The following is a 22,144-nucleotide window of genomic DNA, read 5'->3' as shown; positions in this document are numbered from 1 at the left end:
AAAAAATGTAAAGATACGGAAACACACTGATGCATCACCTACAGAAGATGTTTAACAAAGTACACTCCATCGAGTTTAGTGAATGAGATGATGGTTTTTACTTTGTCCTTGCCAAACTACTTTTAAACATTATTACAATATATGATGAGCAAACAAGTTAATTTGCATTTCTCTGTGAGGTTGAGTATGTTTCATGCTTATTGGTTATTTGGATTCCATTTCAAGGGAAGAGGATGTTCCTGTCTTTTGCCCATTTTCCCACCGAGGTTTAATTTTAGTGTTACTCTTATTGATCTATTGACTTCATCAAAATATCATTTCCTTGCCATGCTTATTGTAGTTTACTGACACTTTCAATTTTGTTTCTGACTTATGACATTCAGATGAAAAAAAGAAAAAAAGTTGCTTCAAGGCTGTTCATTTTTCCTTTCACTGTTTATTGCTCATTGCTTTTTTTTTTTTAACTTTCAATTGCTGATGTAAAGACATATTTAATTTTATTTACTGTTTTCTCTAATAATTTATTTATTATATTACCTTTTAAATTCATTAAGAACTTTGGGTATATAAGAAGTAAAAATTCAACTTTGATGTTTTACCTGATAAGTCAACCACCTTTACACAAAAACCAGACTCATTTTCCCAATTTATGAATCTTTCTTTATTCTACACTAACCTCCACAGTACAAAAGGTTCTGCTTTTACTAATCAGCCAACCAATGATCTGTAACTTAAATTGTAAATTTAGCAATACCAGATTTGACTATTTATTATTCTTTAAAACCTATCAAGTTATTTTAGGATCTTGGTATTCTTCTTAAATTTTCATTAGTTTGCTCTATAATTTCTAACTATCTTCACCATGAATAGTTTTTTCAAAGATTTGAAAATGCACTAAAGACTGAGAAAATAACAAACAGAAAATCATGAAGCTCCCCTTATCACAAGGATTTGCAGTTTGGGGAATACACTTTCAGGATCTCTATCAGGCAGAATAGGAAATTTTAGGTAATTTTAATTTTTTGTTACTACTCTTCCTTGGCAAGGAAACATAAAATTGTTTCACCATGATCTCAAGGATTTAACAGTTTGGGGCATATACTTTCAGGATCTCTATCAGGCAGAATAGGAAATTTTAGGTAATTTTAATTTTTTGTTACTACTCTTCCTTGGCAAGGAAACATAAAATTGTTTCACCATGATCACAACACGTGAAAAAACATACCTTGATTCAGATCAGTGGGATTGCAATTTATTTTTAAAATACTAAAAATACATACATAAGTTTAACTTCTCTCAGGTTTGAATGTTTAATCTTTGCATATGTGTAAAAAGCAAACTACTTAATGAGCTAGATGCAGGTATACCCATTAACACTGTTGCTCCAATCTACTAACTTGTGGTTTCTTTAACCTATGACATAATCCACTTAGTAATACATCAGTAACGTAGCCCTGGTAGCATGCCAGTCACATGAAAGTCATTTCTCTTGTTTTCCTTCTTTCCTGGAGATGAAATATTTCACTTGCTCCAAGTGCATTACAAACTGCAGTGCCATTTAATTCCGAAGTTCATTTCTGTATTTATTTATTCAACAGTATCTTGGTGATAAGAGATGCTCAATAAACATTTGTCGAGTGGAGAATAAATGAAACATATTACAGCACTGTACACAATGGCACATTATGAATAGCTACATTGGGATTCTTAGAAGTGGCTGAAGCAGGGACGAATGTAAGCCTTTTATTCACAGCAAAGCCTGGGAGATGAATCGCTGACACATGCGATGTGTGATTTATTCACACACACTACTAGGAGATTTATAGGCATCTATTAACCTACTCGAGTTCCAGTCCTGTCTTAGGCTGGTCTTTTGTCATGATTAGCTATGTTGTGACTCTATGTTAAATAACAGGTTGTCTGTGCTGAAATATGCACAAAATATGTAGACAGAGGCCAAAATTATTACACGTTTCCAGCCAAACCACAGATATACCTCTGCTTGTCTATGTTTTAAAAAAGTAGACATGTACACGTGTGCAAAAGAAAAGGATTTTTTTTGTTTTCTGGACCTGAGATCCACCGTCACAGATTGGATTGTGTCTCCCAAATAACTCACATGCTGAAGTGCTAACCTCTAGGACCTCAAAATGTGACCATATAAGAGTCTACAGATGCATTTAAGTTAAAATAGGGCCATTAGAGTACCCCTTAATCCAACAGGACTGGTGTCCTTTTTGAAAAAGCAGATTTGGATAAAGACTTGTACAGAGGAAAGAACGTGAAAAGGCACACAGAAAAGTTCGTCATCTATAAGCTGAGGGGAGAGGCCTGGATGAAATCCTTCCCCTGTGGCCCTTAAGGAAACAACTCTGCCGATACCCTGATCTTCGAGACTCCAGAAACTGTGGTAAAAAATATTTCTGTTGTTTACATCACCCAATCTGCAGTACTTGGTTAGAATTGCCCTAGCAAACTAATATACCCATGAACTTAATAGCGAATATAGCAAGGCTGTATGTTAAACAGTAGGAATTATTTTTTTGTTTTTCGACATTCTATCGGAAAAGATAAATCAGACCTGCCTGCGCATAGTGGTGGGGCCTAATCTGAAGCTTCCCTGAGGTAAAACACCATCGAAAAACACCATCACTGCTTTAGGTGAGACTTCTGATCCATCCCTTCAATAAATTGTAAATTCAAACTTATCTGCTGACACTACCTATTACACATGACACCACTGGGTTGGCGAAGGTAACATTAACACATAGCTGGGTATTGAAAAGAGCATGGAGGCACTTTGTGATTTGAAATGATAGCTCATTCTTGGCTTTTCTTTTGAGGTCTTCAAGTCAGCCATGTCTTTTCTACCTGTATCTGCACTGATCTAATAAATACAGCAAGAGAAATGTGGAAAGGAACCTTTCTCACTGCCTTTGATCCCTAACTCGGGTTTACAGAGAACATAAATGGGTTGTAAGTTTTGTAAATGAAGTCAGTGTAATGGCACTGCCCACGTCACGTGAAAGCCACCATGTGAAGGGTGAAGAAAGGCCATGGGCTACGTGGTGGGGTGGCTCTTACAGAGATCAGCCACTATCATTGATCAGTTCTTCCAAACCTGTGTCACTGACCACTATGGCACCTCATACCCCCACCCCCTTGAACCAAAGCTGGCTTGTGGAGGCAGGCAGGATTTGCTGACACATTCTAAGTTCAAAACCATAAGACACATTTCTCTGTGCCATCTTAATAAAACAACATGGAATAAAGTTTTATAATAGCTAGCAATAGCAAGAAAAGAAAGTCATAATTTTCCATGCTTCACGATTCAGAATAATTAATTTAATAACTGTGTCATATGAGAAGAGTAAATAAAGAAAAGGAAAGGGGTGTGGATATATATAATCACTGAAGCATACACAATTGCAAGGAAAAACAAATTACCAGGGTAGAGCTCAAAATAAAAGCTCCGTGGGAAGTATTTTTTGGATGCTAATTTGATTCTTCTATGGAGGCTTAAAGCTGCAGTGTCTACAAGACCAACTATTTATCTCTGCTTGTTTTTATTTTTAGCAGTTATATAACCTTATGTCTCTAAAAACCAATTAAACACCTTCTTGATCTCCACCGGGAATTTTCACTGAGTAGTTCTCTACCTAGACTATAACAGGACTATGATTTCATTTACAACATCTTGCTGGAGAGTATTTCATCATCAGAGGTGTTAAAAAAAAAGGGCGGGGGGACTGAAATTAATCAACAGGGGCAGAATCAAAATAAGATGTGGTTTTCTCTGGACACAGTTACAGCCTCTGGGGTTTGGTTCACAATAAATATTGAGGCTCTAGATCTTAGAAGAGCAGTTTGCTCTGTCATGCAAAAATTCAGTTTTCTCTTTCTCAAATACTAAAGATACCAGCCTTGTTCTTCCCCTATTAAGACTGTTGATTCTGCCATTCCAGCACCGGACTATGTGTATCACATTGTATGTTTCTCGAGCTCAGCACAGATTTCCGTCTCCAGGCCTCTCTGAGGACCTGCCCTTAGTGTCGGTCGCCACAGGGACTTACCGACAGTGTTTATGGGATCCGGTCAAGGTTTCAATCACAAAGCACTCGCCATCGTTGAGACAGTAGGCAAGGTCCTTGTCTCGGCAGGGTTTGAAGTGCTCGGATCTCTCCGTGGAATATGTCGTTGTATCTGTCATGAGAAACACAATGAAATACTGTCAGCAGCTCATTCTGACACCCCAGATCCTGTCATTGGCCTGGATCTATGCACTGAGACCTTCTCGTGACCGCTGACCTTAGGAACTAGACAGACAGGATGAACCCCTCAGTGGACTGATAAAAACACAACTGAGTATGACCATTTTATACAGTGAATGTTTATGTCCCCACAAAATTCATATATTGAAACCCAGCGATGGAATTAGGAGGTGGGGCCTTTGGGAGGTGAGTAGATCTTGAATGGGATTAATGCTCTTATAAAAAAGACTTCAGACAGCTCCTTCACCCATTCCAGTCATATGAAGACACAGCAAGAAAATAGCCCTCTACAAACTAGGAAGTCCTAACCAGACACTGAATCCATGGGCATCTTGATCTTAGACTTTACAGCATCCATAACTACGAGAAATAAATTTCTGTTGTTTGTACGCCACCGTGTTCATGGTATTCTGTTAGAGCAGGTAGGACTAAAACAATTACTGGATTCAACTGTCTTATTTTTCCACAAGATTTTAACAATTGGAATCATATCTAGACAAGTCCCATCAGTGGATACATTAACAGCAAAAGCTGTATGACCCTACAATCAAAAACCTCAAATTAGCTTTCATTAATTTCAGTGTTGAGAAACACGTTGTATTAAAGGATTGAATACAATCTTTTTAGTGTATTTATTTTATTGCTCTGCAATGTCATTAAACATCTGATCAATGTACATGTACTGTGACTCTTCTATGGATACCAATGTCATTTTCTGTGTTTTATTTTTTAGTTACAGCTGTAATTTGCTAATAGCTAAGGCAATTATTCTTTCACTTTCTCCTTTTATTATGTAATTAAAATGCAAATGTTCCAAATTCTGAAACAGAATCTCAAATGTAAAGAATGTTTCTGGTAAATATTTAACAGGACTAAATTAATGTCATTTTTTTAGCATTATCTTATATGTGCTTTTTAAAAATCATAATCATTTACATTTTAAAGTAAATTATATCTCTATATCCAGAGAAGGCAATGGCACCCCACTCCAGTACTCTTGCCTGGAAAATCCCATGGAAGGAGGAGCCTGGTAGGCGGCAGTCCATGGGGTCGCACAGAGTCGGGCACAACTGAGCGACTTCACTTCCACTTTTCACTTTCATGCATTGGAGAAGGAAATGGCAACCCACTCCAGTGTTCTTGCCTGGAGAATCCCAGGGACGGGAAGCCTGGTAAGCTGCTGTCTATGGGGTCGCACAGAGTCGGACGCGACTGAAGCGACTTAGCAGCAGTAGCATATCTCTATATCAGGTTTCTAAATATGAAACATAATAAGTTTGTGCTTTCTACTGGATGAAGAAATCTGTTAGAGCATGTAGACATTCTTGTCTCAGAATTTTAAGCAACTGAAATATTAGCACCAATTTCATTGCAACATTCAAGAAAAAAAAAATGTATGTGAAAAGTCAAAGATGAATACATGATTCAGCATGTAAGCTCTTAATTTCCTTTATATGTGTGTGTTTAGTCACTAAGTCGTGTCTGACTCTTTGCTACCCCATGGACTGTAAACTGCCAGGCTCTTCTGTCTTTGGGATTTTCCAAGCAAGAATACTGGAACGGGTTGCCATTTCCCTCTGCACAGGATCTTCCCAACCCAGGGATCGAATCCACACCTCCTGCATTGGCAAGCAGATCCTTTACCACTGAGCCACCTGGGAAGCCTTCCTTTACATAGATATAGATTAATAATAATGTTCAACAGCAGCAAGGGCCATTGTACCGGCTTGCTAACCGGAGGTCACAATGAGCCTCTTTCTGCCCATCATCCAATACAGGGGAGAGTTATTACACAGGAAGAAAATTTACTCATATTCTCCCAACACCTAAAAGGCCTCAAGGAGCCCCTTTCCCACAGGAATAACTCCAAATTCCTAAGAAGAGCAAAGAAACGCATAGGCCATGTAGAATTTTGCCTGACTAACCTCATCTTGAATCCTAAAACATACAACCTCATTTCCAACTCTTATCCTATTTCCCCAATACCAGAACTATAACACCGATCCTTTTTCCTGGGCCATCTTTTGGTTTGCTGGAAAACATCCAGAAATCCTTCAGAGCTTGTATCATCTTCCCTTTGTGTCCCTCAGCACCTTTTATTGTTTGCATCACTGTATTCAATGCTGAAAGTAGCCACTTGTTTACACATTTATCTGTTTCTTTGTCCTGAGTTTTTTGAGGTCAGAGGTTGAGCCTTAATCAGAATTAGTGCTCACTAAAAAATGTCTTCAATAAATCTGACAATTTTAATATCACTAAGGTTTAAGTGCCACTAGCAAAAGATATGATCATAAAAGAAACAATTATCATATAAAATGTAATACATATCTTACAATAAAAAGACATAATTTAACATTAATTTTATCATTCTAGTGTACTCATTTTAGTACTAATAAATATTGCAAAAAAACTGCCTTCAGATTCACACAGAACCCCCACTCATACTATTCATATACCATGAGCTTTGAAAAATCCACTTCTAATCTTTTCTTAGTGTTACAATGGGAACTTTTTCTATTTCAAAATACCTGCCTGTTAACATACTTTGGCTTGCATTAAAGGCTCTGCAAAAGACTTTTTTGGTTTGTTTTCCAGGAGATCTCCTCTACAGGGAAGATTTGTTATTCCAGACAGTTTGTGATAAACAGTTATGCAGAATCAATTTCTCTTTCTATGGGAATATTTAGGATTCAAGAGCTCTGAGCCAAAAATTCATTATGAACCACCACACAGTTGACTGCTACTCTGCTGAAGTATATTAATTCATGATCAGTTAGTTTAGTTTTCTTTTAATTTCTTATTATCTATTTATTGATTTCACTGATCATTCCTCTAAGAACAGCTTTTCATTAACATAACCTACAGGATAAAAAGTGAGATCCTTATTTTACAATCAGTGGTTTTAACAGGCTACAGATTCCACGAGCAATACAATGGCAGAGCAATTACAATCAATTAGTTTCCATCTGACAACTACTGTCTCCAGGGGTTACCGCCCAATTCTGCCAACCGCTTTTCCCGTTACGTTACCATCCATCAGTACAACACAAAGGATCAGAACCAAGTAAAATGCCTCTGCAAAAGTCTGAGGTGGGAGAGGACAGAAATGTCAATTATAACGTGCCCTCACATTTTCTATTTTCATAGCTTGGAGAATCTGAAGTTTGAGCAAGCTCCAGGAGACGGTGAAGGGCAGAAAAGCCTGGCATGCTGCAGTCCATGGGGTCACAAAGAATTGGACACAACTGAACGACCAAACAACAACAACATACACTTATTCCTCACCGTGATTTGACTAGATTCTAAAAAACATTAAGTATTTTAAATAATTTGATACACAATAGAACACTAGGCTTGATCCTTGTATAGATAAATGAAATGCGGGTGTCAGTAAATTTGAAACCGTAACAATTTACCTATGCATTTCACTATATAGTATCCATATCACACTGCTGCTGCTGCTAAGTCACTTCAGTCATGTCCGACTCTGTGCGGCCCCATAGACGGCAGCCCACCAGGCTCCGCCGTCCCTGGGATTCTCCAGGCAAGAGCACTGGAGTGGGTTGCCAATGCAGAAAAGTGAAAGTGAAGTCGCTCAGTTGTGTCTGACTCTTCGTGACCCCATGGACTGCAGCCCACCAGGCTCCTCCATCCATGGGATTTTCCAAGCAAGAGTACTGGAGTGAGGTGACATTGCCTTCTCCGCCATATAGCACTAGTCTCCTAAAATAACAGAGGTGTTGGGAAAGGTAAATCAAATTCACCGTAAGGTGAAATTTTATATTGTAAGGCATCATACCAAATATGTGGGTGGAAAGATAGAAGATTTCCTTAATGATATCACTGGCTTCTATGCTTTCTCTTAAGATCACCTACATACTTTGGTGCCATTGCCTTCTCCGACATACTTTGGTAAAGTAAATCATATGTATACTATGTCTAAATCACTGTTAGGCTTTGTATTACTTATGAACAAACATAGTCCAACAGAGAGACAGTAGCAATTTGTATGATACCCTCTGATATTTATATCTATGCTTATAAGTATATACATATATGTAAGCTCAGTCACTCAGTTGTGTCTGAATCTTTGGAACCCCATGGACTATAGCCCCCCAAACTCTTCTGTCCATGGAATTTTCCAGGCAATCATATTGGAGTGGTTTGCCATTTCCTTCTCTAGGGGATCTGCCCAACCCAGGGATCGAACTCCCAAATCCTCCGTCCCCTGCATTGGCAAGGGGATCCTTTACCACCGTGCCACCTCCATATATGTAGCACATACATATAGAAGACCATCCATATAGGTTTACATTTGTTTTTGACATATTGAGTACATTACAAATATAAGATAGATAGCTGCAGTATATGGTACTATTTTGTCATGTTTTAAAAGTTCAAAAGTACATCTTCTCTTTCTAGGAATGATATCTGATAAATAATATTGTTACAGAGTTCTCTTTGTCTTCAAAAAATTACCAGGGTAAAGTTCCAAGCAAGTAAACCAAAAGGGATCAAATATTTCCATAAATTTGGATTTGTCTTCCAAGATGCTCCCTTACTCCAAAGTACCTCCAAGACTCTCCCTTACTCCAAAGTACTTCCTTATCAGGCACCTCTCTCCCACATTAGCTCATGAACTCCACATCTTACTGGACCAGGAGCTTGCACAGAAGTTCTTCACATCTCTGATCCACAGCCTTACAGATGGCCCGGGGCTTCCCTTGTGGCTTAGCTGGTAAAGAATCCGCCTGCAATGTGGGAGACCTGGATTCGATCCCTGGGTTGGGAAGATCCCCTGGAGAAGGGAAAGGCTACCCACTCCAGTATTCTGGCCTGGAGAATTCCATGGACTGTATAGTCCATGGGGTCACAGAGAGTCGGACATGACTGAGCGACTTTCACTTCACTTCACAGATGGCCTGACACAGGTGCACACAATAGTTGTTCATAGAAGAATGATCTTTTTATAACATGAGTGTTTTTCTAAATGTTCTATATAGTCAAGTGTATACACCTTGTTATCATCATAAAAGAAAAATTCTAAACGAATAAATGTTTAGAAGTTAGGAAATGAGAAGAGTTCCAAAAGCAATTTAAGTAAAGTGCTTAGAATTTTATAAGAGCATGAAATCAACTCCACAAACTGGAGGCAAAGACAGGAGGAAAAAATAAGTAGGAAAAATATTCTGAAAGAGCATGAAGGTCCCTTGAACTGCAAGGAGATCAAACCAGTCAATTCTAAAGGAAATCAACCCTGAATATTCATTGGAAGGACTGATGCTGAAGCTGAAACTCCAATACTTTGGTCACCTGATGCAAAGAACTGACTCATTGGAAAAGACCCTGATGCTGGGAAAGATTGAAGGCAGGAGAAGGGGACAACAGAGAATGAAATGGTTGGATGACATCACCGACTTGACGGGCATGAGTTTGAGCAAGCTCCGGCAGTTGGTGATGGAAAAGGAAGCCTGGCGTGCTACAGCCCATGGGGTTGCAAAGAGTTGGACATGACTGAGCGACTGAACTGAAGGCTTAAGATGAATGGAGATGGTAGTAAGGATGGGTCTTCCAAGCACCTGAGCCAAGTTCAAGGTCTCAGGTCAAGGATGTGTGGTTGCTAGTTTGATAAATAGCGCCCATTCACTTGGGACCACAGAGGCTATTCAACTATCCAGACATTCACATGGCATTTTTTTTATGTAGTCAATGTGTTTTCCTTTATTTTTATGGGTTTTGGTCTCTTTGGAGATCAGGAAGAATATTTTGCTTTTAAGTTCTGTATTCTTTCCACATCACATAGCATACATAGTAAGCAATCAGTACGGTAATTAAATGCACAGTGGGAAATGGTGGTGGTTAATTCATTAAAGGCAAAATGGGAAGAAAATGTAAGGCTGGAAGACAGAAATCCCAGCAGATTTTGCAATGAAAGTTAATTTATTAATGAATGAAAACAGTAACTGGTTTTCTCCCCTAAGTACTAACTTGAACCTGAATATTACTTATGAAGGTTTTCTCTTTTGCCAGCACAACCCTGCATACTGTGGGAACACAGATTTTGTTGCAGGAACAAGAGTGCTAAATGGGCTATTACAGATAATAATTGTAGCAGATAATCAGAGAAAGGGAGAGCTTAATTCATGCTGTAGTTATCTCTAAAGGCTTCCCAAAGGGTTGGCATTGGAGCTACGTCTTGAATGGGCATGATTTAATTGGCAGAGGAAAATGAATTCTAGATAGGAAGAGCAGAAAGACCTGAGGAAGAGAGTGACAAGGCATAGCTTAGACCCTAAATCCATCTTCCTATGCCTGACTTGCAAGTGTCAGATTCATGAAGCACTTTCCTCCTTCCCCTACTAAGTTCATGACACGACAATTCTCTAAGAAAAATTAGAATCTGGTGACACAATCTACCAGATTTAGTATTAGCAAAATATCTTTACAGTCTAGAAGCCATTTAAATATGGTTGTCGACTCTGGCAAGGTCTTCCATGGATGGAAGCTGTGTAAATGAGACATGCTGCCATACATTAAAATCCTCTCTAGAATCTGCCACTTACCAGGCTCCCAGGAAGGCACACAGGATGAAACTGAGTTATAAAGTATTAACGGACAAGGAAAATTGCAAGAAGAATGCAGTGGTGTTTGAAAGGGAAACAAACCATTTCTCAGTTGGCGAAAAGCAAAGATAGCTTTCTCCCTGCTGCCAAATATCAGACAATTGTTCACTTTGTTGGCGTGGGAGAATTGGGGAGTGTTGGGCAAGGAATTTAAAAGTTCAGTTGAGTCACAGTGCTGCTGTGGGAACTGACAGTTCCTGAGGAATCCCAGAGCCATCAATTCTGGCAAAAAAAAAAAAAAATGTAGAAAGGACCCATACCAAACCTGTGTGACATACCTGGGCCAAGTTTCAGCTTGAAATATTGTTTTTAAAAACTGTATTAAGTTAAATAAACCTACACAGGACATAGTTTATTCAATGATAATGCATTTATTGGGGATTTTATCTACAGGGTAAATAAATGCTATTTAGGTAAAAAATATTTATAGGGTAAATGCAACATTTACCCTAAAGCTGAATATATTCCCTTCTACGTGTACATATACACATACCTATACAAACTGCATTCAGTCACAATAGTTAAAAAAAAAAAATACCAGTGAGTAAAAGAGACACAGATGTAAAGAACACACTTTTGGACTATGTGGGAGAAGGCAAGGGCGGGATGGTTTGAGAGAATAGCATTGAAACATGTATATTACCATATGTGAAATAGATGACCAGTGCAAGTTCGATACATGAAGCAGGGCACTCAAAGCTGGTGCTCTGGGATAGCCCAGAGGGATGGGGTGGGGGGGGGAGTGGAAGGGCGGTTGAGGTGGGGGACACATGTGCACCCATGGCTGATTCATGTCGATGTGTGGCAAAAACCACCACAATATTGTAATTAGCCTCCAATTAAACTTTTAAAAAGTTAGACTGAGATGCATAAAAAGAAATACTAGCTAGTGTCACTGAAGCACCATCCCTCTGCTCCCCACATCAACCTATAAAATGGTTCAGTCTACATCACTAGCAATTTCTAAATCCAATAGATTTTTTAAAGTTTTTTTCCCCCCTCATCTTGCTTGAACTCTCAGAAGCATCCAATACTCTGTCACTCCCATATTCATGAAAAACCTTTCATTGGCTCCTACTATTACATAATGCTGATCTTCCCCTTTCTTCTTGGTTTCTGTCACCTAACTTCTATTTAAAGTAGATTACTCAGGGAATAGTTTTTAAATAACACTAACATATACTCCAGTGGGACACTAAGCATTTTCCTTTAGCTATCTTTTGGCCTTAAGATAACACTATGAATTTATGCTACTACTTACCATCCTCATTTTATAAATGGGGAAATTAAATCTTAGAGATTTATGTCATTTACCCAATATCACATGGTTCTGAGCTGGAAGCTTCTGGATTCGACCAACACAGTCTGACTTGTTCCACTAGACTGCTTCCCAGGGACCACTTCTTTTTCCTTTTTTTGATGGGATGGGTGGGGGAAAACCAACTTTTACTTGTCTCTAGGTGAGGGCTCCTCTGGGCGTGGTCCTTAGACCAGCAGTGTTGGCATTATCTGAGAGTATATGAGCAATGATAACCCATGAGCCCGATTCCAGACCTACTGCATCGGAAACTCTAGAGGCGAGTGGTGAGTTGCTGCTTACCAAGCTCTCCAGATAATTTGCATACACTCTAAACTCTGAGAACAGCTGTCTTGGGTGATCCTGCCTGATGTCATCTGCATGACAATAACTCTCAAAGTTACACCTGAGTTCAGTCTACCATCCTGCAGGCTTTTCTGGGCTCAATCTGTCTACCTCTCCCATCCTGATGGGTATCCCAAAGACACCTACAAATTAACTGGTAGAAAACTAAACTCTTGTTCTTCCCCCACAACCCTATTCTTCCTTCAGGATTCTAAATCACAACTAATGTCCCACTGTTGACTCGCTTGGGCAGGCCAGAAGTCCACCCTCCAACCCTCCACATGAATCATCAAACATCAGTGGGTGATTCTACTTCCTAAGCATCTCCAGAATCTACCACATCTTCCCACCTTATCTCACCTGGAATATTCATTATAAGTCTACTGTATACCTGCTTGTCACCCTAAAATGAATTACCCACATTACAATCAGTTTGCATAATGTGTATACAACACATAATGCAAAAAAAAAAAACTTCTGGAAAATGATTTAGTGGCTATCCCTAGCTCTTATTAAGACAATCAAAATCCTTCTAAGCCCTAGTCTGTTTCTGTCCTCACCTCATACATAATACCTGCCCGCCTTTTCAGTACATTGGCAACAGCTGTTTGGCTGAATCCACACCCACTGAAACCTTTGCACAGGCTCCTCTCTGCAGGGAGCTACCCTGCACCCCACAGACTCTCACAGTAATCTATAGATTTCATCCAGAGCATGTATTATGAGACATCAGAACATACAGCAAAAAAATAAATAAACTGCCATTAGCTAGTTCTTCTCTACAAAATCCCTCAGGTTTTATCATCAAGCACAGGGCTCTTCTCATGGGGATTCCCTCATTTAGGTCAGGGCCCTACTCCCCTCATTTTCCTTTCTTTGTCGTTCACTCTTTCAAGCAGACAATATCCTCCCACCAACCCTGAATTGGAGACTTTTACCTTAGAGATGAGGAGTTTAAAATCCCCATAGAGACTTAATTCTTTCTAAAAACAGCCTGGCTGGGGAGTTTAAACTGTACAGCAACTACCCCATGGGCTGAATTAACCTTCAGAAAAACAGGGGCCATCTTACCACGAACACATCGCTTAAAAACCCAGGACAGAAGAGGATTTATCACTGACAAAGAGCAGCAGTCACTTCCTCTCATGGGTCAGAAGACGGAGATATTCGGAAGATTTTTTGTAGAGCGGCCTTGTGTCCCTCTTGTTCCAAGTAAAGTCACAGAGTAGCTGGCTGGAATACCACATTTACCCTTTTGGAAACATCGCAGACTGGCTGCCAGCAGGACAGCTTCCCACTTTTTCAGACTTCACTTATATGGGAGCAGCAGCATGTAGAGAGAAATTCCCAATACTGTCAGCCCAGGAAAGAACATGGCCCTCTGTAGGTGGTTATCCAATCTTGGTTTCCAGAAGGAAGGAGAACACCGAGGTTAAATCCATGAGGCCTATTGGAGAGGCCTTTCGAGCTTCTCCAGCACAGGACCTAAGCTGATGCTAACTGGTTTCTGAGCTGGGCCTCTTTTCCAAATCAGGTGCATTGAGGTATTTAAATGAGGGGCCAATTTAGCCCTCAATTACCCAGCTCTCCTTCTATACCATGCCCACTCCCTAAACAACCCTCTGGGATTGATTTTCCTTGTAAGGATGACTTTCAAATTGGGAAGTGTTCATTCTCTATGATATCTTTATCTCCCTGAAGCACTTTTATGTGATGTACAGCGGCTGAGAGCCTCTTGGTCCTGTAGCAAGAGCCTCTGGTTTACTCTCCCTGTGCTGCTGCGAGAGTGCTCTGCTCAGAAAGCAGGTGACGCACCCACCTGATAGCGTGCCCTAGCTGCCTAAAATCCCCTGGTGATCTCATTAACAAGTGCTTCTCCTGCAATTCCCCACATAAGCCAAACACGAAAGGCTTCACTTTCCCATGTTCCTCTCACATTCCCTGGGCTGCACGAACACTGGAACAGATCAGGCCTTTTACGACCTTGTGACTTTATATACGCTATTCTTTTGACCTATACACAGACAATAGGTCTTCATCTGGCAAAACATTTCTCACTGTTTAAAATCTATGTAAAATGTGAGCTCCTACTGAACCCTTCTCCAGATCTCTCAGGATACAAGTATTCGAAATTCCAATAACACTTCATTTCTCCCTCTAATCCATGAATGATTCCTGAACTACAATTCAACTGTTTACATATCTACCGAACTTTTTTCCCAAACCAGTCTCCAAGCTCCTGTGGACCTGGCAAGGTCACCTCTAAATCCTTATCATTTATCCCAGGACCTGACATATAGTAGATGCTTAATGTATGCTTTCAGAGTGAATAAGTATTTTAATGGCTATAAAAATGAGGATTATACCAACATCAGAGACACACACATACCTTCAGCACGATAAGGTAAACACCACCTTGTAACACTGTACCATAATAATGTTCTTGAAGCTAAATGGTGAAAAATATATCTATGCCTATGTGAATGTACCTGAGGCTGATTGCTAATAATCAGGGTTTATTTTTTTTAATGTCCATTGGTTTCAGGTGAAAAATAGTTTATTGCTTCTCAATAAATAGTTGTATGTTTGTTTATTCAAGAACTTTCTCCTAATTTCAAATTTCTTGCCTGTCAAGTATACACAGACGTGATATTTAAAATATTTAATAAGCAGTATGGAGATGACAAGTCTAATCAGAACAAATCAATTCATAGATAGAGCAGGGTCCTTGTGGGGCCAGATCATAACTTTTTGGTTTCTGCAATAATAAGTGAGGAAGTTTAGGTACTCTGTGCAGGTCATAATGGATGTCATGGAGAGGTTTTCTTCAGGGGAATAGGAGCAATGGTGATTTACCAAGTAGAATAAAATCACTGTGGAACTTTAACAGTCAATATAACTAACGAAGCACACTGCTATATATCAGACCCTCTCATGGTCTGCTGATGCTGCTGCTGCTGCTAAGTCACTTCAGTCGTGTCCGACTCTGTGCGACCCGAGAGACGGCAGCCCACCAGGTTCCCCCGTCCCTGGGATTCTCCAGGCAAGAACACTGGAGTGCGTTGCCATTTCCTTCTCCAATGCATGAAAGTGAAAAGTGAAAGTGAAGTCGCTCAGTCCTATCTGACTCTTTGCGACCCCATGGACTGCAGCCCACCAGACTCCTCCATCCATGGGATTTTGCAGGCAAGAGTACTGGAGTGGGGTGCCCATCACCTTCTCCATCTCATGGTCTAGACCTGTCTTTAGCTCTTATAGGTACAACACTTGAAACCAGACAGTCTTAGCATAACAGAGACCTTAGAAGTTAACACGTGATAATAATGTTTGGAATAAACCTATTAATCAGATATAAATATTTTGCAGAAAGGAAACTGAAGCATAGAGGGATCATGCAATATGCTCAGAATTTCACAGCTAGTAAATGGAAAGGCAAAATTAAAACCCAGAGAAGCCCAGCTCCACAGTGAGCATCCTTCAATCCTCTGCAGCTCACCTGCTGAGTCCCAGACTCTTTTAAGATGTGTATAGTCAAGGCTCTTCTTGCCAAATATTGTTAGTCACTTTATTATGAATCAATGTAATAACATTAGGAAGTGATATTTTTCAGGAATCCATTCATCTTCTCCCCATCCACCCTACACCCATTTTTCTGAGCACGTACTGAAACTGTAAGAAAAGTACTGGCAAATGGTAGGTGGGTATAAAACCTGAAATAAAGACAGTGCTTGACACTGGGAGTTTCTATTTCTCTCACATTTCCTTTACATGCTATTGCAGCTTTGAAATCATGTCTAAACATTGACATGATTCTTCAGATTCTTTCATAAAAATGAACGTCATTCACTTTACTTACTTAAAATCTTTCCCTTTCTAAAAATCTTAGATTTTATTCAGATCCTTTTGGTTAATGTTCAGAAATCCAAGCACTTCCTTCTCTGTATGGATCATGAAGAAGGCATAGGCAGTACAGACATGGGCCCTACAGGTCTAGGTCTGAATCCCTGCTTAAGCATTTGCAGACTATGCCAAGTGTCAGGGCAGAAGCAGAAAAATAAATGTAAGAGTCCAAAGAGAACACCCGTGTCTTTGAGCTCCACACTCCTTTCTGTGTGAGAACGTCTTGGAAAGTGAGTTCAGATGATAACTAGTCTTAACCTTAATGTTGTCTTTGCATAGGAAACATGTTACTTCCACTGTGTGCTTAACTAGAATCCACTGAGAGATGATTAGAAGCATCATTTTACTCTCAGTTTCTTTAAGTCTAGAATTTTTAGATTCCACATAAAAGTGATATTATATCAGTTCAGTTCAGTCACTCAGTCATGTCTGACTCTTTGCGACCCCATGAATTTCAGTGCGCCAGGCCTCCCTGTCCATCACCAACTCCCAGAGTTCACTCAAACTCATGTCCATCGAGTCGGTGATGCCATCCAGCCATCTCATCCTCTGTCGTCCCTTCTTCTCCTGCCCCCAATCCCTCCCAGCATCAGAGTCTTTTCCAATGGGTCAACTCTTCGCATTAGGTGGCCAAAGTACTGGAGTTTCAGCTTCAGCATCAGTCCTTCCAATGAACACCCAGGACTGATCTCCTTTAGGATGGACTGGTTGGATATCCTTGCAGATATTATATAGTATTTGTCTTTTCTTAACTTATTTCACTTAGCTTGGTACTCTCAATCCTGACCCTACCCCAGCCACCACCTCCATCCTTGGGATCTTCCCTGTAATTCTGGGTGTGAAAAAAAGTCAATCAAGAGGAGTTCCCCAAATGGCACCAGTGAACCTATTTTCAGGGCAGGAATAGAAATGCAGATGTAAAGAACAGACGCACGGACACAGCGGGGGAAGGAGTAAAGTGAGCGAAAGTCTTTCGGTCTTGTCCGACTCTTTGGGACCCCATGGACTGTAGCCTGCCAAGTTCCTCTGTCCATGGAATTCTCTAGGCCAGAATACTGGAGTGGGTAGCCCATCCCTCCTCCAGGGGATCTTTCAAACTTAGGGATTGAACCCAGGTCTCCCGCATTGCAGGCGGATTCTTTGCTGTGTGAACCACAAGGGAAGCCCAAGAATACTGGAGTGGGTAGCCTACCCCTTTCCAGTAGATCTTCCCAACTCAGGAGTCAAATCAGGGTCTCTTGCCCTTCAGGAGGCTTCTTTACCAGCTGAGCTAGCAGGGAAGCCTGGGGGAAGGAGAGGGTGGGATGAATTGACTAAGCAGCATTGACAATATATACACTACCATATGTAAAATAGATAGCTAGTAGGAAGCTAGGGAAAGTTGCTATATAGCATAGGGAGCTCCAGAGAAGGCAATGGCACCCCACTCCAGTACTCTTGCCTGGAGAATCCCAGGGACGGGGGAGCCTTGTGGGCTGCCGTCTATGGGGTCGCACAGAGTCGGACACAACTGAAGCAACTTAGCAGCAGTAGCATAGGGAGCTCAGCTGGTACTCTGTGATGACCTAGAGGGGTTGGATGGGGAGTTGGGAGGGAGGCTGAAGAGGGAAGGGATTATATGTATACTTACAGCCAATTCACATTGTTCAACACAACATCATAAAGCAATTACCCTCCAATTAAAAATAAAATAAGAAAGAGAAGTTTCCCAAATAAACTTTCAAAGAGACTTTAGGGAGTACCCACTCTGGCTGACATAAACAATTATGAAAATGATATTAAGGACTGTAAAAGCTGAAGTGCTCCATGTTTAAGTACCAGGGCTATGTCTTCAAGCTGTCCTGCATCTCCAGCCCCCACCTCAGTTACCATATTGCCAGATACACAAGAAATGATAAATAAATGCTAAATCAGATGGAACAGCTACAATTTCCTAGAACACATGGCAGTGAGGACAAGAAATGCAAATGTGCAACCCAAGTATCAGGACCAAGAAGACATGAAGGGTCAGCAGAAATGCACTAAACGTCAAGAGTCCTTGGAAACTTAAGGCACTTGAAGTTCAACATATACAAACTTTAAAAAAAAAAAAAAAAGATAAAGGGAAAAGACAGAAGAATTGCTACCTCAAAATATAAGTGCTCAACAATGCAGAGTTAGCCCCCAAAATGCCACTTTTGTTCAAAGCAGACAACCTAGAATTGATTGTCACTAAGTCATTTATCACTTTGACAACCTTTAGGTCTTAGGGAAATGCAATCAGGTTATACAACAATTGCATTTTCCCCAAACCTCCTACAGATAACTAATTTCACTTCTTTAAAAAGACATCCTCTCCACTGCTGTTCAGCTCCTTAGTAACAGTAGGGACCATCCCAAGTGAAAGGGGAAAGATGTGGTTCTTTGCACCACTGGGCTTTGGCCTCAGTATGTGGAGCTATGTGTGCTTAGCCTAAAATGTCTCATAATGTTTGTAACATACCTTTGGAAATCTGAGTTTTCATTCAAACTCTGTAGCTTGTCAGCATTATGAATAAATTAAATACATTAAAATGTATAATTAATGGGGTTCCATGAAACCTGAATGAGAAATAGGAATGATGACTGGTAATGGGTCTTGTAACGGGGTACTAAGTACTTCTTTCCCTCATTTACCTTTTGCTAAGTAAGTCAACATGTATTTATTAAGCACCAACATACCTAATTCTTCAATGCTTCTGCATATGATGCCAATTAAAATCATTTACTTATTTAACAATCTGTCATTGGGCTCTTCCTATAAGCCTCTTGAGTATTGCACTGATTCCTGGGGTGGATGTGAGGAACTCAGTACAGAGATCATAAAGCATGTGGCTGCCCCCAGGCATGTGTAACTGTCAAGTACCCAGACCACACTAAGTGCAGGCAGGGAGAGGGGTGGCAAATGTACTCACAAACTCAGAATTTGCTGACTTCTTAGCACGTGTTTAGAGACTGGATAGGGTTACAGAATTTCAAATATTAAAATATTCCTTAAATGGAAGCTCATAGATTTCCCATTTGCTAGGTGATGCTAGCGGTAAAGAATCTGCCTGACAATGCATAAGACATAAAAGACACGGGTTCTATCCTTGGATTAGGAAGATCCCCTGGAGGAGGGCATGGCAACCCACTCTAGTATTCTTGCCTGGAGAATCCCATGGACAGAGGAGCCTGGCAGGCTACAGAGCCTTGGCAGGCAAAGAACTGGACATGACTGAAGTGACCTAGCACACACTAAAAAGGCTAGATTAATAAAGAGAGAGATGTCTCCATCAATTACTAGACCCAATGATGTGACAAGTGCAGTCTACAAATCTACTATTACACAGCTTTCAGGAAAAGAATAAAGATTTGTTTGCATTACTACTCAAAAGTTTTTATTTATGTTTTTTTTCTTATGTCGGAGAAGAGAGAGACTCATTCAGTCATGATTATCTTACTAATCTGTGAAAATGTAAACAAGAGATAGATGCTTGGAATACACATGGCATAAAGGAAAAGTCTATTGATCCTGTTTGACTCTTGGGCTCAACCATGTCCACCTGCTTTTCAACCAGTTCTTAATTTTTCTGTTTTATTTTAAAATATTATAAAATGACTCATTACCAATTTTTATAACAGTTGAGAGGACCCAAGGCAGTACTGACTTCCAGTAAATATTAGTTTCATCCTGTGAATTTTCTCCTTAAAAATATTACTTTCTATTTTATTAGAAATTTCTTCAAGGAATATACACATATATCCAAAAACATATGGAGGGATATTCAACATCATTAGTTATTATGGAAATAGACATCAAAATCAACTGAAATACCACCTCACACCCACTAGAATGACACTAACAAGTGCTGGCAAAGAGAATTTGAAGAAACTGAAAACATATCCTGCTAGTAGGAATGAAAAATGGCGCAACTGCTTTGAAAAATGGTTAGGAAATTCCTCAAAATGTTAAGCAAAGTTATCATATGAACCAGCAATTATACTTCTAAGTTCACACCCAAGACAACTGAAAATAAAGGTTCATGAAAAACAAATGTCCATACCTGTACATGAACATTCATAGAAACATATGCATACTCCCAACATGAAAGCATTAAGTGATGAATGGATAAAAAACGTGTTATATCCAGGAATACTATTCACCAATAAAAGTAATAATGCGCTGATATATGCTACAGCATAGATGAACCTTAAAAGTGTAATACTTAATGAAAGAAGCTACACAAGAGGCTATCTGATTTCATTTATATGAAATATCTAGAATAAACAAATCCACAGAGACATGATGTGTCGATCAGCAAGTGTCAGAAGGCAGAAGAAGTAAAAACATTGCTGTCTTTTCACCTTGGCTTTCTACAGAGGCTTTTGGTTTTCAGTGCATCGATAGGTAAAAGGAGACAAATATTGTTCAATAGCTTAGATCCTGCATAAAAGTCACAGTCAATTTCATGCCACGATTTTGAAAGAGAGGGAGCATACACTGCAAGCAATGAGAAAGAAGGGAAACCCGTCGTGTACTTCCCCAATCACTTCGTGGTATTGACAAAACTTGACTCTCAGACCTCTGTTTCAGAACAAGTATTGTTTCGAGAAAACTGGTCCATTCTCTGTGCCTGTTGGAAAGCAATTAAAGCTGAAATCAAATAGCTATAATCATCTGTTCATTTCCGACCCTTATCTCTTCATTTTCAGAAAGAGCTGCTATATATTAAAGTGTTTGTGGATCATTCAATAATGAAACCAATGCTGAGACAATCTGGAATTTTTAATATAAACTCCAAAACAGTATAGATGAGAGGCTAGCCACCTTCCGATTTTGCTTCTCTAAGGGAAGAAGTCATGAGATTCCACTCTCTTTACCTTTATGCTCAGTCACTCAGTTGTGTCTGACTCTATGCGAGCCCATGGACTGTAGCTTAACAGGCTCCTCTGTCCATGAAATTTTCCAGGCAAGAATAATGAAGCAGGTGCAAGGGATCTTCCAGAGCCAGAGATTGAACCCACATCTCTTGCAATTCCCACACTGACAGGTGGATTATTTACCACTAGCACTACTTAAGCTATTCCCCAAACAGCACTACAAAGAGAAACATAATCACTCTCTTCGACACCTCAAGTTTTGGCAAAGAGGAAAATCTTTTTTTCCTTCCCACACTGGGACTCCCGGTCTCCTCTTCTTTCTGGTGTGATTTTCATGCGTACACCTAGCAACACCCCCTTTTATCCATCCCCATTGGTGACCCTTAACTAAGAATCAGATTTAGTTCATAAAGAACAGGGGTAAGACACATGTACTCCAATGTTTATTGCAGCACTATTTACAGCAGTCAGGACGTGGAAGCAACCTAAATGTCCATCAACAGATGAATGGATAAAGAAGATGTAGTACATATATACAAAGGAATGCAACTCAGCCATAAAAAGGAATGAAATCAGGTAATTTGTAGTGATGTGAATTAATCTAGCACCTGTCATACAGAGTAAGGTAAGTCAGAAAGAGAAGAACAAATATTATATATCAACATGTATACATGGAATCCTGAAAATGGTACAGATGAACCAATTTGCAGGGCAGGTATGGAGACATAGAGAATGGACTTGTGAACAAGTGGGAAAAGGAGAAAGTGTGAAAGTGAAAGTGTAAGTCGTTGAGTCATGTCTTACTCTTTATGACCCCATGGACTATA

At 39.9% G+C, this 22,144-nt stretch overlaps 1 protein-coding gene across 3 annotated transcripts in view; it reads right to left on the bottom strand.

The window, feature by feature from the left end:
- The window catches only part of NRG3 (neuregulin 3), a 1,249,006-nt gene that overhangs the window by 714,141 nt on the left and 512,721 nt on the right, over nt 1–22,144 (bottom strand). For all 3 annotated transcript variants that reach the window (XM_070364634.1, XM_070364635.1, XM_070364636.1), the window contains exon 2: nt 4,074–4,203. In XM_070364634.1, coding sequence (XP_070220735.1) covers nt 4,074–4,203 — 130 coding nt within the window. The remainder of the gene's footprint in view (nt 1–4,073; nt 4,204–22,144) is intronic.

The sequence above is a fragment of the Bos mutus genome, chromosome 28, assembly GCF_027580195.1.
Source record: "Bos mutus isolate GX-2022 chromosome 28, NWIPB_WYAK_1.1, whole genome shotgun sequence".
NCBI classification, from domain to species: domain Eukaryota; kingdom Metazoa; phylum Chordata; class Mammalia; order Artiodactyla; family Bovidae; genus Bos; species Bos mutus.
The sequence above is the reverse complement of the archived record's forward strand: the minus strand, read 5'-3'. Positions and strand labels throughout refer to the sequence as shown.